The 27,207-nt window shown below is 35.6% G+C and overlaps 2 protein-coding genes across 2 annotated transcripts in view; both read left to right on the top strand.

Annotated features, from left to right (window-relative positions):
* LOC130220959 (ankyrin repeat domain-containing protein 10-like) overlaps positions 1 to 20,392 on the top strand; it is a 26,645-nt gene extending 6,253 nt beyond the window's left edge. The window contains exon 3 of the mRNA XM_056453245.1: positions 20,321 to 20,392. Within this exon, the coding sequence (XP_056309220.1) occupies positions 20,321 to 20,392 (72 nt within the window). The remainder of the gene's footprint in view (positions 1 to 20,320) is intronic.
* A 4,036-nt stretch (positions 20,393 to 24,428) lies between these two features.
* Positions 24,429 to 27,207, top strand: part of LOC130229873 (ankyrin repeat domain-containing protein 10-like) — a 3,135-nt gene continuing 356 nt past the window's right edge. The window contains exons 1-3 of the mRNA XM_056458895.1: positions 24,429 to 24,671; positions 24,860 to 24,946; positions 25,481 to 27,207. The exon at positions 25,481 to 27,207 is cut by the window's right edge and continues 356 nt beyond it. Of these exons, the coding sequence (XP_056314870.1) occupies positions 24,572 to 24,671; positions 24,860 to 24,946; positions 25,481 to 25,863 (570 nt within the window). The 5' untranslated portion in view covers positions 24,429 to 24,571 and the 3' untranslated portion in view covers positions 25,864 to 27,207. The remainder of the gene's footprint in view (positions 24,672 to 24,859; positions 24,947 to 25,480) is intronic.

Here is a 27,207-nt window from a genome sequence, read left to right as displayed (position 1 = left end):
GCAAAGATCTTATCAAAGTCAAAACCCAAATTAACTGATATAAGGGAGATTGTAAAATATTACAGTGAAATTAAGACCACTTTACCAGTCACACAGAGACATTTAAAATGACACTAAGCATGACAAGTTAAAATTCACAAATACTGCAAATATACATCTTATATCATTTCACCATAGAAGCTTGAAATCTGGTCATTCCTGAGTAACCTTTTAATGACCCAGGCCGTATAACTGGGGAGGGTAAGAGGGCCTGAGGATAGGTGATGGGTCAAATGTCCAGATGGCTTTCTCGAGATCCTCTCTGAAGATTATAAAGTTTATTGTTTTACAGCATGTTAGTTCTCGTGGTCTGATCTTTAGAGAATTTCACAGCAGTTTTCAGCATTTGATATTATGGAGAAATATAACCATCCTTACAGTAAACTCCAGGGCAAAGAGGGGGGGTTCAGGATGCAAGATCGAGACAACCCGAACAACTGGTTTCCTAGCTGATCTTCTTCTCAGATTAGAAGGTTTATTGTTTTAGTGCTTGACCATTCTCATGGTCTTGTCTCGTGTGGAGCTCCATAACCGTTTTCAGGGTTTAATATTATGGAGAGATATAGGCATCCTTACACTATCACTTTTAATCGTTAGCATGAACTAGCGTTGGTTAGCGTTAGCCAACTTAGCTTTCCATGTGAGAGCAGTCTGTTACCTGACGTTACAGTACAATTTACAAGCTAAAACCTCACCTGCCTAGTGAAGTCGGCTGTTTAGCATGACTTTGCCATTCGGCTACATTTGCAACTTACCGTGTTAATCAGATCCGCTGCTGCGAGCAGTAAATGTCGACCCTTGTAGATGCTGCGTGTGTCTGGAAAGTGGCGGGCAGTGAAAATGGGGTCACGCAGAATTATTAAAATCACGTTTGATGAACAGACTTGCACACATCTACAGCTGCTCTAATAAATTGTCTGTGTCAACTCAAATAAATTACATTAGTTTTATTTAAAATATACTGTTATATAAAAACTGATCTACTTTAAGTAAAGAATTAGCAAATTGAAATTTTTTGGTATAAAACAAATATAATTAACTAGATTGCAATTATTTAAAGTATATAAAACCAACTTTGAGTGTAGCACTTTTTACAGTGTACAAAAACAGCTGTCATTATCAAAAAAGGATTAAATTGATTTCAGTTTCATCTGATAACTTATTATTATTATTATTATTATTATTATTATTATTATTATTATTATTATTATTATTATTATTATTACAACATCTTGTGCTTAATGTGTAGATGTGGTAAACGCTGTTACCTGAAAACTCCATCCTACCGGCTTTACGGTGAATGGCTTTAGTCATTTTCATAGCGGACTTTAACTCACTGGAGATCTTTTATCCACTCTTCGAAAAGTGTCAACGGCGGATTAACATTCACCACATGATCATTGATCAGATGTGCCATAATTTGTAACTAGGCGGTTTCTACAACAAAATCTGTCAGTGTTGTTTTCATTCTCTCAAATCCAGACCTTTACATTTTTGCAGCTGTAGCTCTCTGTCTTCTGAATTGAGTGATTGACAGCTGATATTAACCAATCCATTCACGTTCTGTTGTAGAGCAGTGGGCCAATAAGAAGAGCTTGAAGGCGGGGCGGACATTGCAGAATTTGTTTACTACAGCAAGTTGACATGTCAACTGTTTTAAACCATTCCTGAGTGCTGCATTTGGCGTTTTTTGGTGCAAAGATGCATTCTGCGTGAATGTATCCGAAATCCGTGCATACAGCGAACATTTTGCTGTAAAATGCATGGCATTGTCGCATGGCAACAATTTTATGTGGCGCAGGTTTTGTGTACCCTGACAGAAATCTATAGGCTATTTTTACAATTCTAAAATGTATGGCACTGTTCATATTTCTGCAGTGCCACAGAGTGCCATCTGATATCTGCTGGGCGACCCCCTTTTTTCATTGCATGCAATTAACAAACAGTCGCAGCCAAAATAAACTTTAGTGACAAGGCAGCACAGGCCCAGTCGGGCCAGTAACCATCTTGTCAATTGTCTCGCCCGTCTCTTACACTGGCCCCCGGCCATCGGGCAGTTCTTATTGTTGAGCCCTGCTATTGGTAAATTAGTTTATCAATTGTATCTAAGCTTGCAAGAAAAGTAATTTGTTGTCAAGGGTTTAACTAATTTGCCCAAATGCAGTAGCCATACTGGAAAAGCTGAATGCTATCAAATTGAGAAAAACATTCATTTTAATGTTACATTTTAAAAAGATCTTCTTAATCTTTGACAGCCTTAGTTATATAATATGTGACTGTAATTTAAAAGCCGTGATGTATTATATATTTGGAAAAATATGTCTCTAAGAAAGATTGTTTTAAGGAAAACTTGATGCAGGACAGGCAAAGATGTCTCAACACTGAATGTCTGCTTGTTTTTATGCATCGTAGACCATCGTAGTTCGTTTTTCATTTTTTTGAATAATCTGTGAGCTTTCAGATGAAAGTAGCATGTTTACAAAACTTAATGAAGATCCATTGTGAACTGTTACAGAGAAGGAAAATCCCTACATATCTCAATGTTTTGCAGCGGTTGAATTTGAACATCACTTGATTTTCTCATGTAAAGCCCAGAAAAGGGAGGGAAGCATTCCAAAAACTGCTGCCTTCAACGAAACACCCTTACAATGAGCGTTCACACTATCGCTTCCTTCAGTATCTACGCACTGGCAATCTGTCGAGGTATTTCATGTGGTGATTGGTTTTGATTCTAGGAAAACGGTCATGATAGCATTTAGACCTGCATGCTTTGTCTAGACATTAATGTTTTGTTGCGTATCCTGCAGTTAATTTCTCAGCTAACAAGGATAAAGGAGGGGGGGTTGGGCTCAATAACAATTGGCAATAAATCAGTAAGGAGTTAGAAAACAAAGGGATATTCACCCAAATATTATAGTTCTCACTATTCATTAACATTTACGTGGTTCTTAACTCTTGTGAATGTATTTATTATGGTGGCTTGAAAAGCCAGCATACTGTTATCTATCTTAAACTTATTATGGTGGCTTGAAAAGCCAGCTTAAACTTATTATGGTGGCTTGAAAAGCCAGCATATTGTTATCTATCTTAAACTTATTATTATTATGGTGGCTTGAAAAGCCAGCATACTGTTATCTATCTTAAACTTATTAGGCTGGCTTGTGCAGCAAGCCAGACTACTGTTATCCTATTTAAACTTATTATTATTATTTTATTTTTTTTTTTTATTATTCTTCTTCTGAGACTAAATTTCTAACTCTATCTCCTCCTAGAGCTTTCAAGCTATGACCACCAAACTCGCACCAGACCTCCGAACTATTCGGACTCGGATTGCTATATCTCCTCAGACTGATCCGACTTTCGGTTTTCCGAAAAACGTCCCGGGACCACCGAAAAAATCCCATAGGCTTAACATGGGGTCAAACTTTGTGACCTCATAACTCTGCGTCAGAATGTCACACAGACTTCTAACTGGGCTCATTTAACTCAGACTACCTAACTGCCAATAACTGATGAGCTTTAAACTTTCTAGCCACGCCCTAGCAACCACTTTTGGACCCTAGAAACTGTCCCATAGACTTCCATTGCAAATGATGCTCATTGACTTTACATTGGATCAAACTTTGTGAGCTCATAACTCTGCATCAGACTGTCATAAAGACTAATGGCTGAGCTCATTTAACTCAGTCTAGCCAGCAGCCAATCACTGATGGCCTTTAACTTTCTAGCCACACCCTAACAACCAGATACTGCACCCTAGCAACTGTCCCATAGACTGCCATTATAGAGGCCCAGATTGATATCGTCCTGCTGCAGTGTTATAGAGACATGGGGGTTGTTTTTAACTGTTCATACTGGCAAGAAGCTTTGATACATCATCAGTCTAAGCTGTCAATCAACTCCATAGCAACAAAACAGACTAACCTAGCAACGATATAACAGCAGCTATATCTCAGTATCAGAACATCGTAGAGAAGCGGGGGTTGGCTTATTTGACTCATGCTAGCACACCATAAATCCTGTATGGTTCACATGCTAGCAATGACTAGCAACATGCTAATTCATGCTGGAATCATGCTAGTAACATGCTAATTCATGCTAGAATCATGCTAGTAACATGCTAATTCATGCTAGAATCTTGCTAGTAACATGCTAATTCATGCTGGAATCATGCTAGTAACATGCTAATTCATGCTAGAATCATGCTAGTAACATGCTAATTCATGCTAGAATCATGCTAGTAACATGCTAATTCATACTGGAATCATGCTAGTAACATGCTAATTCATGCTAGAATCATGCTAGTAACATGCTAATTCATGCTAGAATCATGCTAGTAACATGCTAATTCATGCTAGAATCATGCTAGTAACATGCTAATTTATGCTAGAATCATGCTAGTAACATGCTAATTCATGCTAGAATCATGCTAGTAACATGCTAATTTATGCTAGAATCATGCTAGTAACATGCTAATTCATGCTAGAATCATGCTAGTAACATGCTAATTCATGCTAGAATCATGCTAGTAACATGCTAAAGCATGCTAGAATCATGCTAGTAACATGCTAATTCATGCTAGAACGATGCTAATTCATGCTAGAATCATGGTAGTAACATGCTAATTCATGCTAGAATCATGGTAGTAACATGCTAATTTATGCTATAATCATGCTAATAACATGGTAATTCATGCTAGAATCATGCTAATTCATGCTAGAATCATGCTAGTAACATGCTAATTCATGCTAGAACCATGCTAGTAACATGCTAATTCATGCTAGAATCATGCTTATTCATGCTAGAATCATGCTAGTAACATGCTAATTCATGATAGAATCATGCTAATAACATGCTAATTCATGCTAGAATCATGCTAATAACATGCTAATTCATGCTAGAATCTTGCTAGTAACATGCTAATTCATGCTAGAATCATGCTAGTAACATGCTAATTCATGCTAGAATCATGCTAGTAACATGTTAATTCATGCTAGAATCATGCTAGTAACATGCTAATTCATGCTAGAATCATGCTAGTAACATGCTAAATCATGCTAGAATCATGCTAGTAACATGCTAATTCATGCTAGAACGATGCTAATTCATGCTAGAATCATGCTAATAACATGCTAATTCATGCTAGAATCATGCTAGTAACATGCTAATTCATGCTAGAATCTTGCTAGTAACATGTAATTCATGCTAGAATCATGCTAGTAACATGCTAATTCATGCTAGAATCATGCTAGTAACATGCTAATTCATGCTAGAATCTTGCTAGTAACATGGTAATTCATGCTAGAATCATGCTAGTAACATGCTAATTCATGCTAGAATCATGCTAGTAACATGCTAATTCATGCTAGAATCATGCTAGTAACATGCTAATTCATGCTAGAATCATGCTAGTAATGTGCTAATTCATGCTAGAATCATGCTAGTAACATGCTAATTCATGCTAGATTCATGCTAATTCATGCTAGAATCATGCTAGTAACATGCTAATTCATGCTAGAATCATGCTAGTAACATGCTAATTCATGCTAGAATCATGCTTATTCATGCTAGAATCATGCTAGTAACATGCTAAATCATGCTAGAATCATGCTAGTAACATGCTAATTAATGCTAGAATCTTGCTAGTAACATGCTAATTCATGCTAGAATCATGCTAGTAACATGCTAATTCATGCTAGAATCATGCTAGTAACATGCTAATTCATGCTAGAATCATGCTAGCAATATGCTAATTCATGTTAGAATCATGCTAGTAACATGCTAATTCATGCTAGAATCATGCTAGTAACATGCTAATTCATGCTAGAATGATACTAGTAACATGCTAGTTCATGCTAGAATCATGCTAGTAACATGCTAATTCATGCTAGAATCATGCTAATAACATGCTAATTCATAGTAGAATCATGCTAATGACATGCTAATTGTTCTATCTATCTATCTATCTATCTATCTATCTATCTATCTATCTATCTATCTATCTATCTATCTATCTATCTATCTATCTATCTATCTATCTATCTATCTATCTATCTATCTATCTATCTATCAACTGTTTTTATCTATCTATCTATCTATCTATCTATCTATCTATCTATCTATCTATCTATCTACTGTTTTATCTATCTATCTATCTATCTATCTATCTATCTATCTATCTATCTATCTATCTATCTATCTATCTATCTATCTACTGTTTTATCTATCTATCTATCTATCTATCTATCTATCTATCTATCTATCTATCTATCTATCTATCTATCTATCTATCTATCTATCTATCTATCTATCTTTCGTACTTTTTAAAACTACTTTAAACTAAATAAACTATTACCAACAGACTTTCACAAGCCAGCCTCAAAGTTTGTCCTCAAACTTTAATAATCTAGTTATTCTTCTTCTTCTTCTTCTTCTTCTTATTCTTCTGAGACTAATTTCTAAGTGTATCTCCTCCTAGGCCTTTCAAGCTACATACTTCAAACTTTCGTCAAACCTTCAAACTGGTCTGACTCGGGTTGCTATATCTTTTCTAACTGATCCGACCTTGGGTTTTCCGAAAAACGACCCAGAAAAATCCCAAAAGTCCCATTGACTTAACATTGGGTCAAACTTTGTGAGCTCATAACTCTGCATCAGACTGTCCTACAGACTTCTAACTGGACTCATTTAACTCAGTCTAGCCAGCAGCCAATAACTGATGACTTTTTAACTTACTAGCCACTCCCTAGCAACCACTTACAGCACCCTAGCAACTGTCCCATAGACTTCCATTGTAAAAGACTCCCATTTACTTAACATTGGATCAACCTTTGTGAGCTCATAACTCTGCATCAGACTGTCCTACAGACTAGAGTCTGGCCTCATTCAACTCAGTCTAGCCAGCAGCCAATCACTGATTACCTTTAAACTTACTAGCCACTCCCTAGCAACCAATTTCAGCACCCTAGCAACTGTCCCAGAGACTGTGACTAGCTATTCTAACACACGCTAACAGTTTTAACATCCTACTGACATGCTAATCTTGCTAGAAAGGTGCTAGCAACACGATAGTGACATGCTAGTCATGCTAGTAACATGCTAATTCATGCTAGAATCATGCTAACAACATGCTAATTAATGCTAGAAACAAGCTGACTCATGCTAGAATCATGCTAGTAACATGCTAGTTACATGCTAATTAATGCTAGAATCATGCTAGTTACATGCTAATTCATGCTAGAAACATGCTAATTCATGCTAGAATCATGCTAACAACATGCTAATTCATGCTAGAAACATGTTAATAACATGCTAATTCATGCTAGAAACATGCTAGTAACATGCTAGAATCATGCTAGTAACATGCTAATTCATGCTAGAATCATGCTAATAACATGCTAATTCATGCTAGAATCATGCTAGTAACATGCTAATTCATGCTAGAATCATGCTAGTAACATGCTAATTCATGCTAGAAACATGCTAGTAACATGCTAATTCATGCTAGAATCATGCTAGTAACATGCTAATCCATGCTAGAATCATGCTAGTAACATGCTAATTCATGCTAGAATCATGCTAGTAGCATGCTAATTCATGCTAGAATCATGCTAGTAACATGCTAATTCATGCTAGAAACATGCTAGTAACATGCTAATTCATGCTAGAATCATGCTAGTAACATGCTAATCCATGCTAGAATCATGCTAGTAACATGCTAATTCATGCTAGAATCATGCTAGTAGCATGCTAATTCATGCTAGAATCATGCTAGTAACATGCTAATTCATGCTAGAAACATGCTAGTAACATGCTAATTCATGCTAGAATCATGCTAGTAACATGCTAATTCATGCTAGAATCATGCTAATAACATGCTAATTCATGCTAGAAACATGCTAATTCATGCTAGAATCATGCTAATAACATGCTAATTCATGCTAGAAACATGCTAGTAACATGCTAATTAATGCTAGAAACATGCTAGTAACATGCTAATTCATGCTAGAATCATGCTAATTCATGCTAGAAACATGCTAGTAACATGCTAATTCATGCTAGAATCATGCTAGTAACATGCTAATTCATGCTAGAATCATGCTAATAACATGCTAATTCATGCTAGAAACATGCTAGTAACATGCTAATTCATGCTATAATCATGCTAGTTACATGCTAATCCATGCTAGAATCATGCTAGTTACATGCTAATTCATGCTAGAATCATGCTAGTAACATGCTAATTCATGCTAGAATCATGCTAGTTACATGCTAATTCATGCTAGAATCATGCTAATAACATGCTAATTCATGCTAAAAACATGCTAGTAACATGCTAATTAATGCTAGAAACATGCTAGTAACATGCTAATTCATGCTAGAATCATGCTAGTAACATGCTAATTCATGCTAGAAACTTGCTAGTAACATGCTAATTCATGCTAGAATCATGCTAGTAACATGCTAATTCATGCTAGAATCATGCTAATAACATGCTAATTCATGCTAGAAACATGCTAGTAACATGCTAATTCATGCTAGAATCATGCTAGTTACATGCTAATCCATGCTAGAATCATGCTAGTAACATGCTAATTCATGCTAGAATCATGCTAGTAACATGCTAATTCATGCTAGAATCATGCTAGTAACATGCTATTCATGCTAGAATCATGCTAATAACATGCTAATTCATGCTAGAATCATGCTAGTAACATGCTAATTCATGCTAGAATCATGCTAGTAACATGCTAACTCATGCTAGAAACATGCTAATTCATGCTAGAAACATGCTAGTAACATGCTAATTCATGCTAGAAACATGCTAGTAACATGCTAATTAATGCTAGAATCATGCTAGTAACATGCTAATTCATGCTAGAATCATGCTAGTAACATGCTAATTCATGCTAGAAACATGCTAGTAACATGCTAATCCATGCTAGAATCATGCTAGTAACATGCTAATTCATGCTAGAATCATGCTTGTAAAATGCTAATTCATGTTAGAATCATGCTAGTAACATGCTAGAATCATGCTAGTAACATGCTAATTCATGCTAGAAACATGCTAGTAACATGCTAATTCATGCTAGAATCATGCTAGTAACATGCTAATTCATGCTAGAATCATGCTAGTAACATGCTAATTCATGCTAGAAACATGCTAGTAACATGCTAGTAATATGCTAGAATCATGCTAGAAACATACTAAATCATGCTAACAACATGCTAATTCATGCTAGAATCATGCTAGTAACATGCTAATTCATGCTAGTAACATGCTAATTCATGCTAGAATCATGCTAATAACATGCTAATTCATGCTAGAAACATGCTAGTAACATGCTAATTCATGCTAGAAACATGCTAATTCATGCTAGAATCATGCTAATAACATGCTAATTCATGCTAGAAACATGCTAGTAACATGCTAATTCATGCTAGAAACATGCTAGTAACATGCTAATTCATGCTAGAATCATGCTAGTTACATGCTAATTCATGCTAGAATCATGCTAGTAACATGCTAATTCATGCTAGAATCATGCTAGTAACATGCTAATTCATGCTAGAATCATGCTAATATCATGCTAATTCATGCTAGAAACATGCTAGTAACATGCTAATTCATGCTAGAAACATGCTAGTAACATGCTAATTCATGCTAGAATCATGCTAGTAACATGCTAATTCATGCTAGAATCATGCTAGTAACATGCTAATTCATGCTAGAATCATGCTAGTAACATGCTGATTCATGCTAGAAACATGCTAGTAACATGCTAGAATCATGCTAGAAACATACTAAATCATGCTAACAACATGCTAATTCATGCTAGAATCATGCTAGTAACATGCTAATTCATGCTAGAAACATGCTAGTAACATGCTAATTCATGCTAGAAACATGCTAATAACATGCTAATTCATGCTAGAAACATGCTAGTAACATGCTAATTAATGCTAGAAACATGCTAGTAACATGCTAATTCATGCTAGAATCATGCTAGTAACATGCTAATTCATGCTAGAAACATGCTAGAAACATGCTAGTAACATGCTAATTCATGCTAGAATCATGCTAATAACATGCTAATTCATGCTAGAAACATGCTAGTAACATGCTAATTCATGCTAGAATCATGCTAGTTACATGCTAATCCATGCTAGAATCATGCTAGTAACATGCTAATTCATGCTAGAATCATGCTTGTAACATGCTAATTCATGCTAGAATCATGCTAATAACATGCTAATTCATGCTAGAATCATGCTAGTAACATGCTAATTCATGCTAGAATCATGCTAGTAACATGCTAATTCATGCTAGAAACATGCTAGTAACATGCTAATCCATGCTAGAATCATGCTAGTAACATGCTAATTCATGCTAGAATCATGCTTGTAAAATGCTAATTCATGTTAGAATCATGCTAGTAACATGCTAGAATCATGCTAGTAACATGCTAATTCATGCTAGAAACATGCTAGTAACATGCTAATTCATGCTAGAATCATGCTAGTAACATGCTAATTCATGCTAGAATCATGCTAGTAACATGCTAATTCATGCTAGAAACATGCTAGTAACATGCTAGTAATATGCTAGAATCATGCTAGAAACATACTAAATCATGCTAACAACATGCTAATTCATGCTAGAATCATGCTAGTAACATGCTAATTCATGCTAGTAACATGCTAATTCATGCTAGAATCATGCTAATAACATGCTAATTCATGCTAGAAACATGCTAGTAACATGCTAATTCATGCTAGAAACATGCTAATTCATGCTAGAATCATGCTAATAACATGCTAATTCATGCTAGAAACATGCTAGTAACATGCTAATTCATGCTAGAAACATGCTAGTAACATGCTAATTCATGCTAGAATCATGCTAGTTACATGCTAATTCATGCTAGAATCATGCTAGTAACATGCTAATTCATGCTAGAATCATGCTAGTAACATGCTAATTCATGCTAGAATCATGCTAATATCATGCTAATTCATGCTAGAAACATGCTAGTAACATGCTAATTCATGCTAGAAACATGCTAGTAACATGCTAATTCATGCTAGAATCATGCTAGTAACATGCTAATTCATGCTAGAATCATGCTAGTAACATGCTAATTCATGCTAGAATCATGCTAGTAACATGCTGATTCATGCTAGAAACATGCTAGTAACATGCTAGAATCATGCTAGAAACATACTAAATCATGCTAACAACATGCTAATTCATGCTAGAATCATGCTAGTAACATGCTAATTCATGCTAGAAACATGCTAGTAACATGCTAATTCATGCTAGAAACATGCTAATAACATGCTAATTCATGCTAGAAACATGCTAGTAACATGCTAATTAATGCTAGAAACATGCTAGTAACATGCTAATTCATGCTAGAATCATGCTAGTAACATGCTAATTCATGCTAGAAACATGCTAGAAACATGCTAGTAACATGCTAATTCATGCTAGAATCATGCTAATAACATGCTAATTCATGCTAGAAACATGCTAGTAACATGCTAATTCATGCTAGAATCATGCTAGTTACATGCTAATCCATGCTAGAATCATGCTAGTAACATGCTAATTCATGCTAGAATCATGCTTGTAACATGCTAATTCATGCTAGAATCATGCTAATAACATGCTAATTCATGCTAGAATCATGCTAGTAACATGCTAATTCATGCTAGAATCATGCTAGTAACATGCTATGTCATGCTAGAAACATGCTAGTAACATGCTAATTTATGCTAGAATCATGCTAGTAACATGCTAATTCATGCTAGAATCATGCTAATAACATGCCAATTCATGCTAGAAACATGCCAATTCATGCTAGAATCATGCTAATAACATGCTAAATCATGCTAGAAACATGCTAGTAACATGCTAATTCATGCTAGGATCATGCTAGTAACATGCTAATTCATGCTAGAATCATGCTAGTAACATGCTAATTCATGCTAGAAACATGCTAGTAACATGCTAATTCATGCTAGAATCATGCTAATAACATGCTAATTCATGCTAGAAACATGCTAGTAACATGTTAATTCATGCTAGAATCATGCTAGTAACATGCTAATTCATGCTAGTAACATGCTAATTCATGCTAGAAACATGCTAGTAACATGCTAATCCATGCTAGAATCATGCTAGTAACATGCTAATTCATGCTAGAATCATGCTTGTAAAATGCTAATTCATGCTAGAATCATGCTAGTAACATGCTAATTCATGCTAGAATCATGCTAGTAACATGCTAATTCATGCTAGAATCATGCTAGTAACATGCTAATTCATGCTAGAATCATGCTAGTAACATGCTAATTCATGCTAGAATCATGCTAATAACATGCTAATTCATGCTAGAAACATGCTAGTAACATGCTAATTCATGCTAGTAACATGCTAATTCATGCTAGAATCATGCTAATAACATGCTAATTCATGCTAGAAACATGCTAGTAACATGCTAATTAATGCTAGAAACATGCTAGTAACATGCTAATTCATGCTAGAATCATGCTAGTTACATGCTAATCCATGCTAGAATCATGCTAGTAACATGCTAATTCATGCTAGAATCATGCTAGTAACATGCTAATTCATGCTAGAATCATGCTAGTAACATGCTAATTCATGCTAGAAACATGCTAGTAACATGCTAGAATCATGCTAGTAACATGCTAATTCATGCTAGAATCATGCTAGTTACATGCTAATCCATGCTAGAATCATGCTAGTAACATGCTAATTCATGCTAGAATCATGCTAGTAACATGCTAATTCATGCTAGAATCATGCTAGAAACATGCTAATTCATACTAGAATTGTGCTAATAGCATGCTAATTCATGCTAGAATCATGCTAGTAACATGCTAATTCATGCTAGAATCATGCTAGTAACATGCTAATTTATGCTAGAAACATGCTAGAAACATGCTAATTCATGCTAGAATAATGCTAGTAACATGCTAATTCATGCTAGAATCATGCTAATAACATGCTAATTCATGCTAGAAACATGCTAATTCATGCTACAATCATGCTAATAACATGCTAAATCATACTAGTAACATGCTAATTCATGGTAGAAACATGCTAGTAACATGCTAATTCATGCTAGAATCATGCTAGTAACATGCTAATTCATGCTAGAAACATGCTAGTAACATGCTAACTCATGCTAGAAACATGCTAGTAACATGCTAGTTCATGCTAGAATCATGCTAATTCATGCTAGAAACATGCTAGTAACATGCTAATTCATGCTAGAATCATGCTAGTTACATGCTAATTTATGTTAGAATCATGCTAGTTACTTGCTAATTCATGCTAGTAACATGCTAATTCAGACTCGGCTTTTCAAGCCACCATAAAGTTTGTCCTCAAACTTTAATATCTAGTTATTATCTGTTGAACATGCAACAAGATTTTCTGAAGAATGTTGGAAACCAGTCATGTCAATGACAGTTTTGTCCCCATCATTCTTTAGTATATCTTCCTTTCTGTTCAACAGAAGAAAGAACCTCTAACAGGTTTGAAACAACTTGAGAATGAGTAAAGGATGACTGAATTTTAATTTTGGGAGATCTATCCCTTTGAGCATTAATAAAATATGATATTTTGAAAATAACAATACAAAGAATGTATTAAAACCTGCTTCTATTTATCCAAATATCTCTTTCAATGCCAGATGATATTAAATGGTGTTCACCCCAAAATGAAAGCTGTCATAATTTAAACTCTAAACAAACCTTTGTAAGAATAGATGATCAAAAATCACATGATGATATTGTAACACAATCTAAAATTGTCCTGTTTTTGTTCATTACATTTTTTTATTATTATTGGAAATATCCAGACTTGAACAGCTTTGTGACCTTATTTGATTACATTTTATGTTTAGTCATTTGGCAGACGATTATCCAAAGTGACTTAAAACATTGTGATGTTTAAAAAAACAAGCTAGATCAGGTAGGGATTAAGGAAAGTGTTTTTTTTTTTTTTATGATGATGTAATTAGGTGCTCATGAAAGAGCTGAGTTTTAGCTGCTTTTAAATGCTGCCAGCAATTCAAAAATTTGCATTGGATTGGGGAGATCATTAACCCAGCGAGAAACTGATTTTTAAAAAGGTTTGGAAAATTATTTCGATTCTCTCTCTGATGATACCACAAGGTGGTGCTCACCTACCGACAGTTACCCTTTGTAGAATTTAGATTTCAAAGTAATGCGTTTGGGATTTGCATGTATGCTAGTGCAAATAGATTTGTCTTTTGTCTAGATTTAAACTGACCGAGTATGTCTGCCTGGTGGTTTCATCCAAGAGTTTGGGAGAGATTTGATTATATAAAATGAACAGATATAAATAGAATTTTTGTTCACATATAAACATTTATCAGGATAGAACACTACTTTACAGGTTTTGTTTATTCAAAGAGGTTTAGGTATGAAGGTAAATCAGTAACAAACCTCAAGAGCTTGCAAATCTAAATGTGAGAATCTCTGATGATAATACTTGTATGTATAGGTTGAAATTTACACTCCCAGCTCTGATGTGAATAACTGAATCTCTCAATTTTGCACACACAGACAATAATCAAAATACTTGTGTTTTGAATTTGAAGTTGCAGATTAGTAGTTATCTGTTTGTAAAATGTCATTCACAAATACAAAATGACTGACACAAATGTGTACAGCAAGTTTATCTGAGCACTATATTGCAGTTTCGTTGTACAACCAGGGCTTGACTAACTCTTTGATGACCAGCCACTGTTGCTAGTAGTTTTTCAACATTACTAGCCACTTACTGTTTTCACTAGTCACAATTTAGTTGTTGCGAAAATATATTTTATATGCATAAATTTGACTTTGGCATGCTAAAATTACTTAATATCGATTTTGTGTTATACCGCCTCATTCATTACACTCTTTTGTGTGTTGTGTATGACCTTGCTCAATGTGCAGGAGCAAATGGGTTGTGGTTTCACCTTATTTCACATTACTTTTCAGGGCTCAACACCTAGGATTTGCCTTTGTTTTTTTGTTTTTTTCCCTCTGGCCAGTCCAAAAATAAATAAATAAAATCTTAGCCATAAATTTTAAATAATTAGAACATTTTAAAACAAGCGAAATATATCTGTTTACATTTTTTTTTTTTTTTTATTCAACAAAACTTTTCTTAAAATAAAAACAATTAACATTTTAATAATAATCATTGTTATTATTTGTTATTATTGTTGTTATTATTTAAAAATAATTATTGTCATGTATCTAAAAGTATTCACAGTAGTCTGTCCTGGCTAAAGGTCCAAGATCACCAGTTAACATAAATGAAATTAATAAGTTAATCTACTATAAAAGCAATGTTGTTGTAGAGGATGATAATTAAACCATAAATAAAACATAACTGGTAGCAAAATAAAGCATGTAAAAGACATACCATGTGTAATAATGAAATGATGATCACATGCACACAGTTAGCGTTAGGCCCATTAATAATCTGTTCAAAGAATGGTTAAAACAAAAGCGGCAAGCGCTGATGCTGTTTACAAAAAGACTATTTGCAAAAGCAATTTTTATTTTATTTTTATTTTTTTCCCTATTTCAAAGAGAACCGATCGCACCAGTTGCTTTTCTAGGCACGATTGCTTTGCGCAAGGAAACAGGCACGTGAAAGCATCACATCACCTGTGCACGCGACATCAAAGCCCTGTTTTATGACTGAGGATAGCCTATGTAATCCTCTCATTTGGTATTCACTAGGGGTGGGACAAAATTTGCTGATATATTGTGATCTTTCCAGCCACAATACATTATCGATACTCTGGCACCAAGTATCAATATTTATAAAATTTACAAAAGATCTAAATTAATGAAGCAGTCTTACACTGACTGCTGTGGTTTACCATTTTGGCTGCAGTTCACCCAGTGCATCCAGTAATGGCGGATAAACAATATATCAGAGACGCACTGTCGTCCTTTTAAACCACTGACAGAAAATCTCAGGCATATGGATACCTACTTCTGTTAAAGCAGGACCAGGTGTTTGTGTTTCAGACATCCAGCTCACCCCAATCTTCTGCTAGTTACTTCCTTACAGACCCGCTTTCAGTTCGCTAGATTGATTGCACATGCCCATGGTCAGTGCTTTGAGACTTCATACAGGAATATGTGCTCAAACTATTGCATTTCGCCAAATTTTCATTAGATAAAGCTATCAACAGATGAACGTATAATTTGAAGGGTCTTGTGTTTATTTAACCATTGCAGACCTTGGGAAAGTCAGATGATATTATGAACTTTGGCTGAAAATATCAGGGAATTTTATAAAATGTGCTGTTATCAAAAGAAATGCAAAAACTTTTTGGTGGATTTTTATTTTTTTTTCTTATTTATAAATATTGTGATATCTTGGATCATTCTTGTGATCGTGGATCATCTTGTGATATATCGCAGAATAATTGATATCGTGATTATCGAGATATATCAATATTTGGGACAAAATATTATGATAATGTTGTATCGTGAGTTAACCTGTGATTCTCACTCCTAATATTCACCTGCTTTTTTTTTGCTTGTGCAAACACAGTTGTTTTTGTCAGACGTGGTGATGCTTGAGGGCCATCGAACCCTGCTTTTAAGAAAACTAAAATTTTTAAATTATTTTAAACTAAAGTGGCAAGGCTGTCTAACCCACCCACCCACAGCTGAAATCTACCCGCATTTGGTGGGTGTTAATGTCAAGCCCTGTGTACAACCACAAGTTGGCACTTACAACCTCTCAGATTTGACCGTACATGGGCAAATCCTCACACTCTAACTTTTGGTACACATTTTGCTATTCATGGGGACCAAAAAGCTTGCTGCCATATTTGTGTCTAATACGGTCACACTCAACCACAGCGCATTTGAATGAGACAAAATGAAGACGATATTTTGCTAAAGAATAAACAAATACTGGTTATGATGCTTCTGATGATACCTCGACCTGTTTTTTTTTTTTTTTTTTTTTTTCAAATCTGTGACATGTCTGTCTTAACTTTCTTCTGTACATTTATTCACAGCTTCCCCACTGTTTGCTGTGGCCACAAACTTTAGGACATACAGCCTATTACTGGGGATCAGAAAACTCACCCAAAAACAGTATTTAAAGAAAATACATTCTGGTGATCTGCTGAACCATAGAGTTTAACAATAACCTCCAACACTGGTGAAATGTATATAAGTTGTTCACTATGCGCTTCAAACAGCAGCGAAGCTTTCAGAGCTTTACAGTAAAGGTTATCGCTATTACACATTGGGACCATTTAAATTGTATTTGTAGTTGAAGTGTACCTTATCACAGAAAGTGATATAGATCTCAGGAATTAACATGACATCCACGATATTTATTTGTGTCATAAACATGGCAGATCGCACATGGTGCTCGTGTTTTTCTGACACAGACCCAAGTGAGGAAGAGCATGCTCTTAAAGAGCAACGCACAAGCATGTCAACAAATACAGAAAACAGATCCTGGGCAGGATTCCTAAATTCACCACAGTGATCTACAGCAGGGGTGAATGACGGTCTGTTAATTAAATTAGATTACAATCCAGCACTGAACTATACACGTTTGCAATTATGACAGTGGAAAATACTACAAGTACAGCATAGTCTATAATTTAATGTTGTGTAAATAAGAGTAAGACTGTTTAAAAGTTAAAAAGCATTTTTATTTGCTTAACCGTGATTATAACAAAAACAGCATACTTTTAATTCAGCAACAAAGAGAATGAAGTGGTTTGGTTTATGCTGTCTTCACAAAGGGTTAACATTAGATGAGTAGCGCAAGCATGATCACGAAACTGGATAGCTTGTTGGTAAAGCACATTATTAAAGGGGTGGTCCACTATGATATCATATTTTAAACTTTAGTTGATGTGTAATGTAGCCATCCTGCCATTTCCACAGAGCTTCTCTGTTTCTGTATTTGGGCTTCCAAAGGACACGACACAGAAACAGAAGTGCTTACAGTTCAATATTAATTATGTTCCAGAGAATTATAAAATACATAGCAAGCATGATTTGACAAAACGGCTTCCAGAATCTCTCCCAGTTCAGTGCTGGATTCGGTTAAAATCTCCTCAAAGATGGAGCAGCTACAAGCAGACGCTGTGAACTCTGAGCCACGACCTGTAAGTGTTTTTATTTGTTAAAATTCATTATGACATGTACAGTGTCTAGCCTTAACGGTATGTTGTAGCAAAGATGTAAACAACAGGAAATGATGTTCACCACCGCTAACAATTTAGCTACAAATTCATATTTATCAGTCAAACTGCTATAAACACACACTTTACCGGCGCGTGCAGCCTCTCTCTGTGTGTGCGCGACTTTGCATTGTTTCTCTATAGGCAGCTTTTCCATGCGTTTTACATCTTAGATAATGAAGTCGCAAAAGATATGTGAACGATTCATGTTACTTACACGGGCATATTCCGAATATGTGTGAAAGATGTCGTGTAATGCGTTGTTAAAAAAAATACAGGAGCGTTTGCCTAACTTTTGTGTAGCAGCAAAAAAATCAATCAAGGCTCACACAGGTCGCATCCCACAACTTGTGCTTTATTCTTCTGTCACCAGTGTCACCACAGAAAATAACTTAATCCGAGCATGAGAGAAAAAGAAAAAATACACATCGCTCCCGCGCACATGCGCTTCTCGTGTTACAGATAGTTCATAGTATACACATGACACATAAACACACACACAATGGCACACACACACACACTCTCTTAAAGGAGCCGCACCCCATTTTCACTTGTTACAGACACTTGTAGCATGAGGTTGACTGGCTGTTTACACAACGCGCGTGCAGATCGGGTGTGACGTGGAGCCGATCTGCGAATCGCAACACATTATAAAACAAGACCATCAGAGTCACTTGAGGGTGGGCCTTTCAGAGGAACTAGGAAGTATATCAGTCGTTTTCATGTTAGCTGAGTAGCTGTGTATAATCAAAGTGAGAAATACGAAAAAAAAACATGATTTCCTTCAAGTGAAACATGAGCACACATTGCTTTGCATCTTATTTACACAACCAAGCCTTAAAATTACATTCTGGACCACCCCTTTAACAATTACATCAGGACACATTTATGTAATGAAAAGTAGTTAAGTGTACTGGTGAAGCAACATAACATAATTTAGCTATTTCAGCACCACAGCAGATTGACGGCATAGCACAGTTCGGTCACAAAAATGGCAGCTGCACCACTGATATCACATGGAACCTATGGTTATTCCTGTTGCAGAACCACAGGCCGGGGGATGGGTAAAGCTGTTTTATTGGCCAATGCCTGACCAATGAGCAGGGCCAGCAGCCAACTTGGCTTTGGTGCAAAGGAATAATTTGTATGATTATTATTAGCCAAACTGCAATAAAGTGCTCAGGTAAATTGCCATACACATTTGTGTCTGTCATTTGTATTTGTGAATGACATTTTACAAATAAAAACTATTAATCTGCACTTGGAATTCAAAACTCAAGTGTTTTGATTATTGTCTGTGTGTGCAAATCGAGATATTCGATAAATTTCAACCTAGGATGTGAGAGTACCAATGATGTTCATTCATGTGTATCTTTTCAGATCTTTGGCCCAATCCCAATTCTATTTTTGTACCCCTTCAAAATTTACCCCTAGAAATTGGGACAGCACTACAGCACCTGTACAAGTCATCATATTTCATTGCGATCTCTTGCTTCATGTGAGATCAGAAGATCGCGACTGCTGTAGTTATTCCAGTTGGGTTATTTTTTGGTATTTATCTTCAGGAAATCATTGAAGGCATATATTATGGTATCATAACGATCTAATGTGGCAATAAGATCGTAACTGTACTGTGCATTTACACAGTAGCCTTATTAATCTATGTAAACACATAAAAACAACATTAACATTTTAGCAGACACTGTAAAAAGCTCATTCTCAGCCACTAGACATTACTGACAGGGTATTCGAGTGCCATCAAGTGTCAGAAAGTTGTGGGACGGCTGTACAGGAGTTATTATTAGAGATTATAGGTCGTGAAATTTGTCGTTTTTTGTTTTTTTTTAAAGCATGACTGTAAAACATGAACGCGGTTATGAATATATTAAAACGTGCTTGTTTGTCGTAATAATGACAAAAAAAAAACTAATTTGTTGATCTCCTTAAAAAAACTATTCACCCCTATTGGCCTATTCACCCCTTTCCCTTAGACCTACGCCTTCAAGCTAAAGAGAATTGGGACACCTCTACCCCTTGGTGTGTACGCGCAAAACGAGGGGTAAGGGAAAAGGGTAAGGGGTAGAATTGGGATTAGGCCTTCAACGTTACGCAAAAACCAAATTAGGTTTATTCCTGTATTTCAAGCTGGTATTGTTGAGCTTTATACAACTCATACAATAGAATTCATAAGTAGTATCAAAGTTATGAATGTATATGCTTGAGATTTCTTTCCGATTTTATTTAAATATCTTCACTTTTTGTCCAAAGATAAACAAAAGTCTTTTGAATATTGATAATGACATGAGGTTGACAGTCTTTATTCTGGGGTGAAGTGACTTTTCAACAACTAGTCCAACCTCTATTGACATTTGTCGGGTTTAAGCATTGGGTTTACCATATCCCTGTCATTATGTGTGTGTAATCAAATGCATGTAGTTGAATTTATTTGTAATGCATTTTAATGGCACAGTTTGGGAAAATTTGGATTGTATTTGCTTTAATGTAAACATTTAGATCAGTGTTAAGTATTATTGATTCAAGAGTTGAAAACTATCCATAAAATCACACATTCATTGAATGAGTGAGATGTAAGCTAACAATTAAAAACAAATAATGTGATTAGTTATTTAATGTTTCTAACCTACATGAAACTTCACAATTCTTAATTACTATTTTAGTGACTCATTTAACATTCCTTACTGTTTCAACAATTGAATTAATGCATTACAGATGATACCCTGTAGCGTTTGATTATTATTTTTATTTATATATATATATATATATATATATATATATATATATATATATATATATATATATATATATATATATATATATATATATATATATTAAACCATGCTTTTAATTGAACTGTCAGTAATGTTTGAAAATCAGACATAACTTATCAGAGAGAATATGCATAAATGTCTACATGAATGCATTTAAATGAGAGCTTCTGTCAAATTTTTACTGAGTTAAGGTGGTACTACCATGGAAAAAAAAGGTACCGTTTTTGCTTTAGTACTGAAGTAACCTATACTTCTATATATTATCATTCTTCATTCCAGTATAATGGAATTATATCTTACTAGCTGTAGGAGTTGTCTGGCATTGACTGACGTTTTGCTTAAATGTTTCCTCAATAGTTAAAGGTGCTGTATGTATGTTTTTGACTCTTCTAAAGCATAAAAATACCATAATATGTGTGCAGATATTTAAGAAACATGGTAAGTAAACATACTTGATGGAGCGCGGCGTGGCGTGGCTTGGCTGTTCAGACTGCCACAGACGCAAGGAGTCATGGTGTTAATTTGTTTCTTTTAATGACAGCAGTAAAGAACAATTATTTGAACTGTACAACCGTACAAGCTAAAAATGAAAATTTATTTGATTTAAAATATTTTTATCCACAAAGTGAGCAGCTTTTGTCACTACGGTGCCTCTTAATGGGCTTATTTACATACTAAATAAAGTATACTTTTATACTTGACCTTTACTTAAGTATATTTCTTTTTCCTAAGGGTGTATTTACTGACTTACCAAGATCAGTCTTGTACAGCCAGGGGGAGTATTGCTGCTGTGACAGCCAAGTTGGGTCAAAGCTAGGGATGCTCCGATTAGGATTTTTGTAGCCGATACTGAGTACCGATTCCTTGCCATGGTGATCGGCTGATACTGAGCACCGATTCTAATGCTTCAAGCTTTATAATGCATTGAGCACATTTTCCCATTAAGTATGAACCTTAAGAGAAGATCTTGCCTTACCTAAGAGAAAAAATCAAGGATGCTGCATACAATACCTTAAACACATCTCTTATAACCATTTAGATGTGAACGTGTCATGGCCAGAAGCAGCTTTACAGAAAATAATTCATCCATTCATTTTACTCTGGCTTAGTCCCTTATTTATCAGGGGTTGCCACGGCAGAATGAACTGCCACAGAAATTAATATAACACGCAAATAAAAAAAAAATTACAATGCAATTTCGAAACCGTTTTATTTATCTAATAATTCAAGCCAGCTTTTAGTGAATTTGCAATATTGTCAAAACAGAACTTTCAGTTGTTATATGTAAAAAGGCCATTCAAATATTTTGCTCGTCTACAACTATTGACACCAGATTCCTCAATGAGAGAGAGGGATTTACACCCTGATATCTTTACTGCTCTATTGATTTAACCTAACAAATGTAATGCGTAGACCATCACTGTGCCTCTCGTGATCTGTTATCTTGCTCATTTACTCTCATCACCATGATTTCCGAGTAGGATCAGGGAGCCAGTATAAATTTGTGGTAGACTCGCGAAGCTTCTGGGAGAGGTCATAAGGTTGGATGAGATGCTAGATATGGGCGAACGCGTCACAGCAGCTCAAAACACTGAAAATACAATGGCTGCACTTGCAACAAAGAGAGCATCACTCACGCGATGAGAGTGGCTATGTAGAACTACACCGTGAGTGATTCAGAGAGCAGAAAATTAATTGCGCAACCATGTAGAGACAGTAATTACATGCCGTTGTGTAAATAAGATATTACATACGGCTATTTAGCTTGTTTATTAAAAGAAGTTGTGATCTGGCGCTATATATAAAATACAATTAACTTCAAGGGGGCGGGGAAAGCCGTTGGGAGGACGGGGCGCCCCCTAATATAATAGTAGGGGAAACACTGCAGTGATAAGCAAGTTGGCTGTTTGCAGCAGACGAAACACGACAGAAATTTAAATACAGCCATTCAGAAGCACAGAATATGCACTTACTCACAAAATAGTAAGGTTTATAATTTATTTAATACACATTAACCCTCTTTAACATTATTAAATGTACTTGCTGAATCACTCATATGTGTTCTAAAGTTAAATTTTAAACGGTTTATTTTATTTTCCAGATCTGAGGTGAAATATCTGCTGCTACTTTTAGTATTTGGCAATACATGTCATGTAAAATGGCATTCAGACTCACATTGGTAGCATTTAACAATAAAAAAAAAAAACACATGAGGTTTACCAGAGGTGATCATTGTCATAGTTTTCTGTTGTTCACCAGTGAGAAATAGAAGCCATTTCTCATATATCAATTCATGCTGTTGGTTAGAACAAAAACTTCTTTTAATATGGAAAATATTCCTATCGGGAGCTGTTGCTTTTATTTAGAGAACGGTTTAAAGCACTCACTCCGGTCCTCAATCTGGCAACCTGCACTTGCATGTGTTTTGATCCAGGAGTGCAACACCTAGTTCAACCACTGGGTGTCAAACTTGCATACTGCACCTTTAAAGGTTTAGTCTGACATACTTGGAAGCATTTACTACCTTCTTAGATCAAACAGTGCATTCACAAAATGAATAATTAAATGTAAGCACACTACTTAAGGCATCCTAATACAAAGTGGGACCCTTGATGTTTATTTATAAATAATAATAATGTCTCAAAGACGGGGTTTAGTCGTATTTGCTAAATCTCTGGCAAAAAAAAAAACTTTTAAAGAAATCTAATGCCTGATAATCTTTTAGCACTTTGGTTACACGCAAATGTTCTCTGACTTCCTTAGTTTAAATGTTTAGCATATTTGTTTAATGTCTTTAATAATAATAATTCTTACATTTTTAAATAATAATCATTGCATGTTATATAGCACTTCTGGAATCTCCTCATCCACCACCATATTGGCATACAGCCATATTGCGCAAGACCGCACACCAGCTGATTGGTGGAGAGGAGACTAAAGAGTGATGAAGACAATTATTATATGGGGATGGTTAGGAAGCCATGATGGACAGTGGCATCCTGGCCAAATTTGCCCACTGGCCTGAGTTAAACCCCTACTATTTGCGAAACATTTCAACCTCTATTAGCAAGAATTTTATTTATTTATTTTTTTCCCCCAAAAAATAGTAGTTTTCCTTATGCAGTGAGTGAATATCTGTCTGGGCCTTTCCTAAAACTAGCTTCTAGAACAAAATGCAAAAACTTTTCAGCCTTTTAAATGTTATCCAAAAGTGTTATAACATTATATAACAATATACAATTCCAGGACCAACTAATTTTTTTTGTCTTTTTTTTTTTTTTTTTTTTTTGTCTTTTTTTTTTTTACTCACTGTGCAGCTTGAAGAATGCAAATGGTTTAGCTGCTGCTGACCTGGCTCATGCACAAGGCTTCCATGATTGTGCTCAGCTCCTCTGTAATGCTCACAACCAGATAAATCAGCTAAATGGATTCACCCATAATGGGACTGACCACATGCACATTCAGGGTCGCAGTCTTTTGAATGGGACAACTAATAGGAAAAGATTTTTTGACGGCACAGAATCAAACCATGTTAAAAAAGCAAGAACTGATAGTAAGTACCATTTGTATTGTGCTTGTGCAATATGAGATCAAGGAAGTCTTTAAAAAAAAAAAAAAATATATATATATATATATATATATATATATATATATATATATATATATATATATATATATATATATATATATATATATATATATATATATCTAGGCTATAATTATTACAATTTTTCATTTCAGAAAGGAATTCCTCAGTCAGGACAAACAGTGAAATTGGAGAGGAGCTTGAGAGTATGAATGTGGAATCAACTGCTGAAATCAAATCAGGTGGGACTGGACATTCTCCACCAATGTCTATTGACCTTGAACATCGTGAAGACAGTGTTTCATTGAGGATCCGCTCTCCCAACCCAAAAATGTTGGACCCCACAGCCATGACTTCTGTTCCTGGCCCCTGGTTATGGACAAACTCGTATGCTTATTTGTGATCGCCAAGTTTCTCGGGGCAAATCTGCAGTCTGTCAATGCAAACAACTTTGAGGCTCTGAAATATCCATTTATCTGAATTAGAAAGACAGTTTATAGTTCATTTGAGTTAAAGAATTACCTTTACACTTAGGTGTTTTAGGACATTAGAAGAAGGAAAAAAAATTGTGAACATTTGTTAGAGTACAGTAGACAATCTCGAATCTTGCATAAAACGAAATGCAGTGTGAGCAAAAATACACACAATGAAAAATGAAAAGAAGACTAATGTGTTATTGTACAATTTTGGTTTCTCTGGTCTGGTCCAAGTTAATATGTAATCAAGACATTTGTTTATCGTTCTGTTTCTGACACATATCTTGTTTTGAATGACAGATGAAGCCATAGCCACAGGTTTGAGGAATGGTCATGGGCATCAGAACAGTTTCACTGTCAACAACTTCAGCACAAACGGCCAATGTTATGAATCTCTTTTTAATGGGGTTGAGACCATTCCAGCTGAACCAGGAATCGACATGTGCGGCTCACTGCACCTCAACGGCAGCCCAAGCAGCTGTGTGTCTTACCGGCCGGCCTGGGGTGCATTTCCTCCAGATTCCAGTGAACATCTGCACTATGGACACTACCATGGATTTGGGGATACGGCAGAGGACCTGGAAGATGCTAGCATCTGTCATGAGCACAGTACAACTGTGAAAGTAGAGCAGCTCTATGACCAAGAAGTTCTCAGTGCCGTGCAGCTGTTCCATGGATGCTAAAAGTGGAAAAATTCCATCCATTTGATCGATAATGGTCATAATAATGCCAGTACAATCAGCCTTAAACTGAATGGTTGTCTTGCACCTTAATGTACGGAGACCTGGAAGGGACGTGATGGTGGGGAAAAAAATTGGTGGAAGAAAAAAAAACTGGGTGGGAGAAAAAAAACAGAGTGATAGGAAAACATATTTTTAAGTTTTTTTTGCGTTCCCTCGCAAAGATGTTTTGCGTTCTCTCGCAAAACTGTTTCTCCACAAACACTTCCTGCTCACTTCATTTATGTAAACCCTCACGTTTTTGCTGAAATTCTCCCGTATTTTACCATTCTATCCCACTTTCTTTCCAATAAAGCTGTGCATCGATCATCACCTTTCATATGCAACCTCTGAACCAGTGAATGCATGTATAAGTGCTGACTGACAGACGCGCTCCGTAAAATAAACTGATCCCAGATCAGCTACACGCCTTTTAAAGTGACACCTGTGATATCAAACAAGTGAGCAGCAAATGAATCTCTCATTTTGTTTAGTTTGATAACAGAGGTGTCTCTGTAAGAATGCACAGATCTATAATGAAAGCATTCCATTACTTTATAAACTGTTTGTGCACATTTAAGAGAAAATTAGCTGTTTAAAATAAAACATGTAGGACGGAGATGTTTTCATATTATTCAGTGTATTTGTCTGTCTGTTTAAACATACACCCGAATCCGAAAGTGTCCTGCACTTTTGCTCCTCTATAAATGGCGTGTACAGAAGCTGATCTGAGATAAGTTTTTTGTATGGAGCGCGTCTGTCAGTCAGCGCTTATACATGCATTCACTGGTTCAGATGTAGCATATAAAAGGCGATGATCGACGCACAGCTTTAATGTAAAGAAAGTGAAAGCAGACATATTAATATTAATTTCAGCGTGCTTTCAAGATTAAAAATATATCAGAAATATGGGAAAATACTTAAAAATAGGATGATAGTGGGATAGAATGGTAAAATACGTGAGAATTTCGGCAAACCGTGAAGGTTTACATGAATTAAGTGAACAGGAAGTGTTTGTGGAGAAACATCTTTGCGAGGGATCGCAAAACAACTTAAAAATATGTTTTCCTATCACCCTGTTTTTTTTTTTTTCTCCCACCCAGTTTTTTTTTCTTCCACCAATTTTTTTTCCCTCCACCAATTTTTTTCCCCACCATCACGTCCCTTCCAGGTCTCCGTAGTAATGCAGGCCGTAATAAGAGCAATTGGGGAGCAATTGTATTGCATTTTTGTACCTGACATAATGACTTTATTTTATTATATGTATGTGTTTGAACTCAAGCTAGCCTAATGGGTGCATTTCATTTT

This window comes from Danio aesculapii, chromosome 1 (assembly GCF_903798145.1).
Source record: "Danio aesculapii chromosome 1, fDanAes4.1, whole genome shotgun sequence".
In the NCBI taxonomy this organism is placed as follows: Eukaryota; Metazoa; Chordata; class Actinopteri; order Cypriniformes; family Danionidae; genus Danio; species Danio aesculapii.
Note: the sequence above shows the minus strand (reverse complement) of the source record. Positions and strands in the feature narration are given on the sequence as shown.